Source organism: Poecilia formosa, unplaced genomic scaffold (assembly GCF_000485575.1).
Source record: "Poecilia formosa unplaced genomic scaffold, Poecilia_formosa-5.1.2 Scaffold7, whole genome shotgun sequence".
In the NCBI taxonomy this organism is placed as follows: Eukaryota; Metazoa; Chordata; class Actinopteri; order Cyprinodontiformes; family Poeciliidae; genus Poecilia; species Poecilia formosa.
In genome coordinates this window covers 3,742,504-3,751,823 of record NW_006799946.1, presented here as the reverse complement: position 1 = coordinate 3,751,823, position 9,320 = coordinate 3,742,504, and the positions used below count along the sequence as shown (strand labels likewise).

At 39.4% G+C, this 9,320-nt stretch overlaps 2 protein-coding genes across 2 annotated transcripts; one reads left to right on the top strand and one right to left on the bottom strand.

Moving 5' to 3' along the window:
• Positions 1-2,082: 2,082 nt before the first annotated feature.
• Positions 2,083-4,628, bottom strand: LOC103151819 (glucose-6-phosphatase-like). The gene is made up of 5 exons (XM_007572054.2): positions 4,155-4,628; positions 3,925-4,034; positions 3,129-3,234; positions 2,919-3,034; positions 2,083-2,785 (listed from the first exon to the last, which is right to left on the bottom strand). The coding sequence occupies exons 1-5, from the start codon at positions 4,370-4,372 to the stop codon at positions 2,280-2,282; spliced, it is 1,056 nt and encodes a 351-aa protein (XP_007572116.1). The 5' UTR covers positions 4,373-4,628; the 3' UTR covers positions 2,083-2,279.
• Positions 4,629-5,821: 1,193 nt separating this feature from the next.
• g6pc1a.2 (glucose-6-phosphatase catalytic subunit 1a, tandem duplicate 2) lies at positions 5,822-8,383 on the top strand. Its single transcript, XM_007572041.2, has 5 exons — positions 5,822-6,153; positions 6,258-6,367; positions 6,998-7,100; positions 7,467-7,582; positions 7,677-8,383. Exons 1-5 carry the CDS (start codon positions 5,921-5,923, stop codon positions 8,177-8,179), a joined length of 1,065 nt encoding a protein of 354 aa, XP_007572103.1. The 5' UTR covers positions 5,822-5,920; the 3' UTR covers positions 8,180-8,383.
• Positions 8,384-9,320: the final 937 nt, after the last annotated feature.

The window sequence follows — 9,320 nt, the reverse complement described above, 5'->3', positions numbered from 1 at the left end:
CAGCGACATTGCACAACAAAGGTGTCCTGCAGTGATAGTGACCCTTGCAATCGTGCTGATTTTAGAACCTTGAGTGTATCACCTGAACAATGTAGGTTACTGAGTGCCAAGTATTAAGTGGCACACGTGTTGTCTGCCTTGCTTTCCCCAGGCAGACAACACTTTCTGCCCCTTGACCTGCCGTCTGTCTTGAGAGTGCGTGGCTGTGGTGAAAGGCAGAATCACTATGTGCGATTGCAGGGTGGAGGGAGCATGCTCTGGTTAATGGTTAATGGTTGTTCCGACCAGGGAATTACTCTGTGTTAGTCTGAAACATTTGGAGAAAACTGTCGGCGGACCATGGCCATTTTTAGACGGGGGAGAACTCTTTGTGCAAATGGATATTCTGAGGCACTGATTTATTTTTAAAGCTCTCCGTCATTCATTGTTGTCATCATCATTTCTATTTTGTATATGCTACAAAGACATTTCAGGAGTTTTCAGTAATCTGGCCTTTAAAACTAATCAATTAAAAACTCTGCTTTGTAAAAGTAGTTAAGTCTATTAATGTAACACGTGAGTTTCGCAGCCAATGACTCGACAAGGCTTTAGTAGACTTCCAAACTAACCTAATAAACCACTAATAGTTAATTCTCCCTTAAAAGAATCTTCTTTCTAAATTTGTACAAAGTTGTAAAAATGTGACCTATAAAAATGAATCTGAAGGTACAATCTGTTTAACAACAACAGACTTTTATTAACATGTTGATGACGGTGACATGCGACGAAATTGGGAAATGCACAAACTGGAATCAATGAGACTTGCACATTATAAAAGTATAGGCCATAAGATCTATAAAACATAATATTTCTCCAACATCTCTTCTCAGCCCATCAACATATTTTTCCTCTTGATGTCAGTATTAATAACCAAAGCAAAGAGTTCAAATTGTTACACAAAGCAATCTGTTTGTCATCCCCAAAAACATTTTAGTCATTGCTATCATTGTAGAAAAAGGACATAATTCATTAAATCACAGGTTGAAATCTGGACTTTTTGTGTGAGATATAAAAGTAATTCAGTTGTTGTAGAAAGTCTGTATAAAATGTGTAAACATGCATTAAGATTTGCTTAGCAAATGGCTTGTGACAGGGAACTGCTTCTCTACACGTCACTTTCTGTTGGTAAAGATGTCACATAAATTGATCTGTTTCTAGCCCTTTTCACATTCTAAGCTAATTAAGTTATAGCTCCTACTTTTGCTTGTTAGGGTATTTGTAAGCTCCCCTCCGCTGAAATTTCAAAGTACTTTTTTCGCCAATAAATGTGTACAATTGCTCACTATAAAAAGCTACTGGTTTGTTTTTTGTAACTTTTTTAATATGATGAACAAATAAACATACTTATAGCAAACCGTTTTCCTTGCCCCGATAACAACAGAGTTGTCAAATTAAACCGTTAAACTTTGCTAATTCTGGTGACTTGTAAAATGGCCTGAAATACAAACTTGAATGAAAAATAACAAATAAACTACCGCTGACTCTTTTAAGTGACGTATTGAGACGTGACCTCGGTTGACAAAACCCCCTTTTCTAGGCATCGTCAGAAAGTAAAATTGACTCTAACTCTTAAATTATTGGTGTCCCTTAATTCTGTTTAGCAAAAAACAATTAGACCATCTTCCTTGGTAAACATTTACAAAAAAGTGTATGTTATCAACCGTAAAAAGACTATTGACGTTTTAACTAATCTGCTAATGATTTGCTATGTTTGTCATGTTAACGTGTGAATTTTTCATTGAAAGACTCTTTAGAACATCTTCACAATCTGTGAAGCAAATCTTGAGGTTATTTTTGGACTGCTAAATAAATTGCTGAAGGTATTACCTCAACAACACATTGACACAAACTAGGCTTGATAACTTACTTTTTAGCTCAGCTTATCAGGGTAATTTTGTGAAATTCCTCCTAATGAGGGGAGAGCGAGGAGACAGGCACAGAGATGTGGGACAGATGCTCAAATTTTGGGTGGGACATTTTAATCAATATGTTGAAAATCTTATACCTCAAGTGCTATTCTTGTTTTGTCATGAAAGGCCCAAGGAAAGTATTTCAAAGCTCATGCCTCTATAAGGGCGTCTTTTCAACTAGAATAAAACAAGCTAGTTCCTTTTTTTTTTTTCACCAGCACAGCTTAAGTAACTCACCAATTAGTGACTGGTACTAGTTTCCCCAATTTTCTTTTGGATAAGGAACAACTAAAACCACTAGTTGAATTGAAACACATAATAAGATATAAATCACAAGTTCTTATCCAACTCCATTCCTTTGCAAATCCTACAAAGAGCCCAAGGAATTAAAGTGGTTGGGATTAAAAGTGCAAAAGCACTCTTACCAAAAGATAGGATATAGAAAGTCAAGTGGTTGTCTGAGGAAAAGGTCCATCCATCCAAGAGATGAAGCAAGAACAAGGCGCTCATAATGCACCCCATCTTGAAACCAGCATTTGCGTTCTTCTTGATGCCATGGTAGAAGGGAGAGTGCAGTCCCAGTCCAAGACCAAACAGACTACCCATGTTGCGTAGGAGGCTGGCGAAGGGCGTGGTGTCCAGGTGGATCCACTCTGGCTTGATGCACCATTTCTGGGCTTTGTCCAGGGTCCAAAGCAGGTCCACGCTGACAATTTTAAGCAGCAGGTAGAAGCCAATAGCGAAGAAAGTCAAGAAGAGGGTGATGAGGAGGTATTTGCTCATGCTGGCACTGTAAATCCACTTCTTCTTGGAAACCATACCAGCAACCACTATGCCTGCAGAATAAATGAGAGGCATAAGGTTTCTATAAAACGTAGTGAATGTTTTTTTTTTAAGACCAAAAGATTTACACCCGTTTTATCCTAGTACTACTGATGATGTCTTGACTTTTTCAGACTGTCACTGTACCTGTGATGACCCCCTCAATAACTTGATGTGGGAAGTGAGCCGCCATGAAAACCCTGGACATGCAGACGATCAGCACCACCACAACCATTAAGGTCCACAAGCTGATCTGCAGCAAGCTAACGGGTTAATAATACAGGATCAGGAACACCAGAACATCCTCAAGAGACAGAGCGTTGAAGAAATACACCAATGCATTACTCAGAGACTCACCTGTATAGTACAGAGGGGCATTGCTTTTCTTTTGCAATTGAAAGCAGAGCGGTGACCATCACATACCAGACACCAGCTACACCCATAGCATGACCCGAAGGGCTTCCTGGAATATGAAATAGAACACTGTTGTATACATGTTGCTATATTTCATCTACTGTGTAGATATGAAAACATGTCAAAGAAACCAAAAACTGTCATTTTAGTACTCTGTTAAGTATTCACTTTTATTCCAAATGCCTTCTTTTAAATGCACAAATTACTACGAGATGCACCAGTTATGTCTATGTTTTTTTTGGTGACAATCCTACTATTGTAAGTGGAAAGTTTTGACATATCTCTGCAAATATTCACTGCAATACTGTTCTCAATCGTCTTCTGTATTTTTGCTGTTTATTTTAATTTTAATTTTTGATGGAAATGGGGGGGAAAAAAGACACAACAAGAAGACTCGCATAACAAGGTGGACTTCAGTTTTGCCATAATCATTCTTATATCATTCAAATGAATCTCAATACTACACAAGATGTCACACTACCTTCTAGTAAAGATTAAAAAAAAAAAAAAACAGTACAAGTGGACAAAAAGGCATGGGAGTTGAGAACTCATTCATAAACCTTCCATATTGTACCCATTGACTGGAAACCAGAAGATACAGTCGCCTTCCGTCAATGATTTAACATAGATATTAGGCAGACTTGGAGTTCACTGTGCTAGACTAATGAAATCAATCACTGCTTGATTCTTGAGAACAAGGCAGACATCATGTGTTCAGCAGGTCTGTCCTGAATCTTACCTGGTCCAGTTTCACATGTGATAGGAAACTGCTGCAGCGATGGGGCCTTTCCTGCCCCGTAAAACTGGGTCTCGTGAACCCACCAGTAGGGCCTCTCTCCGGAAAGAACCCTGCATTAAAAAAAATCGTTTAAATCAGTCAGTATGCTATTAATGTGCACTTACAGGACTCTTGTATTTTATTTTATTTTTTAATGTTTTTTTTTTTTTTTTAAAAGGAAGTTTATTTACCATTTCAGCACTAAATTGAGCCAGTCTCCAATGACAGCCACCCAGATTAGCCTGACCCCTGTGTCCCTGCGCATGTAGAACCACACGGGAAACAGGCAGAAGAACGTGGTGTGCAGATCGGCCACGGCAGAGGCGAGGCTAAACAGACCCTCGTACCTGCTGTATCTGATCTGCAGATGACTGGTCAGCTCAACCCCCCAGCTGTGAAGGATATCCATGATAGCGTAACTCAGACCTCGGACCTCGGGCGATAGCTGCAGTCTGGGCTCCTTTTTGTCTTACGTGCAAGGACCAGTTTCTGCAAAGCTCCCTCTCAGAATGTCCTGTCTGCTCGTTCTCTGCGCGAACCCCCATTGGACTTTACTCAAGGCTAGCGGATTTGTTTACCTTTGGGACAGTACAGACAGGCAGTTCCTTAACCTTTACACCCCTCCTGGGGCCCTTTCTGTTAAAATCCATCAATAAAGAGACCAGTCGAGTGTCAAATGTATTTGTAAAGCTCATTATAAAATAAAGCCAATTCACCAAAGTTCTGTACAACTCACTGAATATTTTAAAATAATAAAATGACTTCTATACAAAAAAAACAAACAAAAAAACATCTGTTCAGACAGATTTGATAGCAGGTGAATTAATATTGGTACATATTTTTAAATGTCTAGCATTGAAGAGGTCCCAATGCTTAGAGGTATTTAGTTTACCATAAAGCTCCTGAATACACTATGTCTTAGACTTTAGATAGAAACAAATAGCCTGTGAATTAGACATAAAATCAGTAAAAAAAAAAAAAGAGGATTTTAAAGTCAGATCTGTGGTCCTTTTAAAAAATATGTCCAAGTAATAGTATAATATATGCACCCAATGTTTGGATGGGGTTCATGTATCCTCCAGTCAGATTCTAGAGGGTCTGAAAGCATTCAAATGCCAGATTTGATATAATGTCCCTACAACAAATTCTTGGTCTGCTCTGAGGGACTCGCCCAAGGAGGTATGTTTACCAGTGAAATAAGACCACTATAGTCTACCATGTCAAAATTAGCGCAGAGGTCAAAAGCTCTAAAGCCACTAATTTGCCGAGTCAGTAGCAGATAGCAGATCATTTCCGGTTCATGTTTATCTCAGAAAGAAAACATGTAAAGTTTTTCATTTTAATTATGAACCCACAATATAGGTCATTTTTATTAAATATCCCCATTTATCTGGACTCTCATGCATAACCTGATGTCATCTGTTCAGTTTGATCTTCAAGTGTTCCCTCCTCTTCTGCTCAGCTCAAAGCCAATCGCTTAATCTTTGATCTTCTTATGCAATCCACAAACAGGTTGCTCCATCTGAAAACTATTTGCCCAAATCATCATAAGAACAATTACATAACTCAAGAATTATGAAAAGCAAAAGTTGGACTTGATTATACATAAAGATAGAAGTTCAGCAAAGTGCCATTATCAGTCCTCCTACAGGTCACAGGTTTTTGACCTTTTCTTTGAACTGACATACTGTGACTCAGTGGGACATACTCCAATTGTCCCTTTGTTTTCCCTTTATCTCATCAAGTTGTTTGTGTGACGAACCTCCCAAACTCCCGGTGCTTTATTACACATGTGTAAGGTCCAAAGGTCAGAGTGAGCATGCGTTTGGGCAGTGGGTCCCCGGGTATAAAACCAACCAGCTGTGTCACTGATAGCAACAGTCCTTTGCTCTTTTTGAACCAACTCACTCACGACTCAGCAGGCTGAGACCTTTTCTGCTTCCCGCACGCTGCTAACATGCTCACTGATATCATGGATGCCATGGAAGGCTTTGGGGTGAGCAGCACCCGGTACCTGCAGACCAACTACAAGGACGCCCAGGGCCTGTTTCTCTGGGTGTCCTGGGCGGCAGACCTCAGGAACACCTTCTTCATCTTCTTCCCGCTGTGGTTCCACCTGCGACCCTCAGTCGGCATCAAGCTCATTTGGGTGGCTGTTATCGGAGACTGGCTGAACTTGGTGTTTAAATGGTGAGCTGAATGCTTATCTGAACTTAGCAAAACTATGTTTAAAATGTTTTTGTTTTTTTTCCTATGGCTTCTGACACAGTTTGTGTTTCTTCTCCACTCAACAGGGTTCTGTTTGGAGAGAGGCCGTACTGGTGGGTCCACGAGACGGCTTATTACACAGACGCTGATCGCCCGCACATTGAACAGTATCCAATGACCTGTGAGACCGGACCAGGTGAGGGATGCTACTGAACACACATTTACTTCCTGATGTACAATTGATTATTATTATGATTATTATTATTATTTAAATGGTTTTACATATATGTTACAGATATGTTTAATTTATCAATAGTAATATTTGTTTTCTTTATTTTGCAAAGTAAAAATTAATAGGCTGCATTACTAATTACCACGCCACTGCCATACCACCTTATTTTTAAAGCATTTAAAATACAACATAGCAACACTGACCAAAGTGCTGTGCAAGCATATAAAACAAAGAACAAAAATAAAACAACTATAAGACCAATGCACCTAAAACGTCACGGAGAACAATATTAAGATCCGGCGTAGTTTACATCTCAGTTTATTTTTCCCTCATTCTTGACTTCTTTTTTTTTTTTTTGCAGCATGTATATTTTTATTCTGGTTTTTAGAAGAAAGATGAGACAAACATACGGCAAAGTAACGATGCATTATCACGAATCAACAAAAGAATGTGAACAAATACAACGGAGTCAACACAATGACGTTTAGTTTTTTTTTCCAACAGCTCAATTATTAGCATTGAAAAATGTGCAGCTTTCTGTGAGCTGGAGTGTTTCGTAGCTTTAATATTTGCTTTCTGTCTTTGTAAATCCAGGCAGTCCCTCCGGACACGCAATGGGAGCTGCAGGAGTCTACTACACCCTTGTGACTTCCATCCTCGGCATTCTGACAAGCAAGAAATCATCAAACACAAATTGGTAAGTGACAAAATAAATAAATAAATAAATAAATAAAAAAATCTTGCTATTTTAGCTTAGCCCCCCTTTTCCTTCCCATTACGTCTGAGTTGTTTACCACTTTCCTCTATCAGGAGCTTATCATTCAGGACACACTATCTGCTCTAACTGTGGTTGATCATTGACTTCTGCTGGGTGTTTTACCTGGGTTGTTTTTACTTTCAGGCAGATAAATTACTGGTGATATGAAAAGGATAAAAGGATTAATTGTTATATTGCATTAACAGGTTCAGTTGGCCGATTTTAATCTGGGGTGCTGATAATTGGGGCAAAGCAAAACAACTACCTGAATTAAGTTGTCTGATTTTTGTTGTTGTTGTTCTGCAGGTATCTGAAGGCTCTTCTGTGGTCCGTCTTTTGGGGAGTCCAGGTGTGTGTCTGCCTGTCGAGGGTTTTCATTGCTGCTCACTTCCCCCACCAGGTCGTTGCTGGAGTCATAACAGGTCAGTGGAGAACTTGCGTACAACCTTTCAGGATCTTAAAGAGATAGTCACTTGCAGTCAAGCCTAATAGTTAAATGTGCTTTAATGCTTCCAGGTATGATTGTGGCCGAGGCCTTCAACAGAACTCAGTGGATCTACAGCGCCAGCATGAAGAAGTACTTCTACACAACGCTCTTCCTGACGAGCTTCGCCGTGGGCTTCTATGTGCTACTCAAAGCCGTGGGTGTGGACCTCCTGTGGACCCTGGAGAAAGCCCAGAAGTGGTGTGTCAGACCAGAGTGGGTCCACTTGGACACCACGCCCTTCGCCAGCCTTCTGCGCAACATGGGCACGCTGTTCGGCCTCGGCCTGGGCTTGCATTCTCCGCTGTACACCGAGACCAAAAAGAGCAGCAGTGCGTCAGCCAGAGCGGGATGCATTCTCAGCTCTCTGTTCCTGCTGCACCTGTTTGACTCCTTCAAGCCTCCCACGCACACTGCAGCCCTCTTCTACCTGCTCTCCTTCTGCAAGAGCGCAACCGTTCCCCTAGTGACCGTCAGCATCATCCCGTACTGCGTAAACAGAGCTCTGAGCCAGCACAGCAAAAAGGGGATGTGACCAACGACACCGAGGTGTGAAGACCAAAGCAATGCAAGTGCAGAGAGACTGCGAACATTAGTAATAATACAAAAATAATAATAGCCTTTCCTTTGGTGCTTTTTTGCATTTAAAAGACTGTTTTGACTCAGGAAAGAGCTTGAGACGAATGATGAGAAACCGCATTTTTGTGTCATTTAGACATAGAAACTCTGAACACTGAAACAGTAATAGAAAGCACTATCCAGGATGCTTAGCGGCGCTTACGAAGAACTGTAGTAAAGATAACAAAACATGATTGTTGCGGTTGTTTCAGAGTTCAGAAGGGAGATGAGTGACTCTTTTCTTGAATGTTTGCTCCTAACCTTTGATATGCTATTTCTGTTATGAAACTATTGTATTTTTCAATGTGTTTTTGAAATGTTAAGAATATTTTTTAAATAAAATAAAAAAAAAAAGTTCTGACTTGGAAAAAAAAGCTTTGACTTGATTCTTATTTCGACAGTTACACAACCCTGTGGTAATTGGCTGGGTACTGCTATTTAAATCTCATAAAGTTAATTACATCCTATCCACAAACAAATCAATCTCTTGGGTTTTACAATTAGTTGTAAAGCGCATGATGAGTATACTTTTGCTTTTTTTTATTAACTAAGGGGAAACTCCCTGTTCCAGCTGGAGTACATGAACAGGAGTGTGAAAAGTCAAGGCATTTCGGGTCCAGATGAACAGGTTGAAAAAGAAGAAGCTCAACATTTTTGGAAAATGTGTGAAAATCTAATGAAAAAAAAAAAACAAATTCAGACAACAGTCAGTGTACAGTATGGACAAATAAATAAATAATGCATCACAATTGAAGTCTGGCAAGTTGAACAGCAACTGTGTAACTATATTTAGACTGGATTTGAATTGCACAGAAGTGGATATCCTTTGCTAATAATGTGACTTGTAAAGGGAATTGGTTGGATGGGTGTTATAGCAATGGGTCCTGAATACAAATTTGTATATATTAATATTTGTTCTTCCACTTTATAGTGAAACATTTCTTGTGTTGGCATGTTGCATAAAATTCCACTAAAATATATATTTGTGTTTTTTATATATATATAAATAACAGTGAGTACTTTAGCAAGGTTATATATATATATATATATATATATAT

Coding starts and splice junctions, on each gene's coding strand:
- g6pc1a.2 (XM_007572041.2), top strand. CDS start 5,921: ATGCTCACTGATATCATGGATGCCATGGAAGGCTTTGGGGTGAGCAGC. Junction 6,154..6,257: donor CTGAACTTGGTGTTTAAATG/GTGAGCTGAATG, acceptor TCCACTCAACAG/GGTTCTGTTTGGAGAGAGGC. Junction 6,368..6,997: donor GACCTGTGAGACCGGACCAG/GTGAGGGATGCT, acceptor TTGTAAATCCAG/GCAGTCCCTCCGGACACGCA.
- LOC103151819 (XM_007572054.2), bottom strand. CDS start 4,372: ATGGATATCCTTCACAGCTGGGGGGTTGAGCTGACCAGTCATCTGCAG. Junction 3,235..3,924: donor CACATGTGAAACTGGACCAG/GTAAGATTCAGG, acceptor TTCATATTCCAG/GAAGCCCTTCGGGTCATGCT. Junction 3,035..3,128: donor TGCCCCTCTGTACTATACAG/GTGAGTCTCTGA, acceptor TTAACCCGTTAG/CTTGCTGCAGATCAGCTTGT.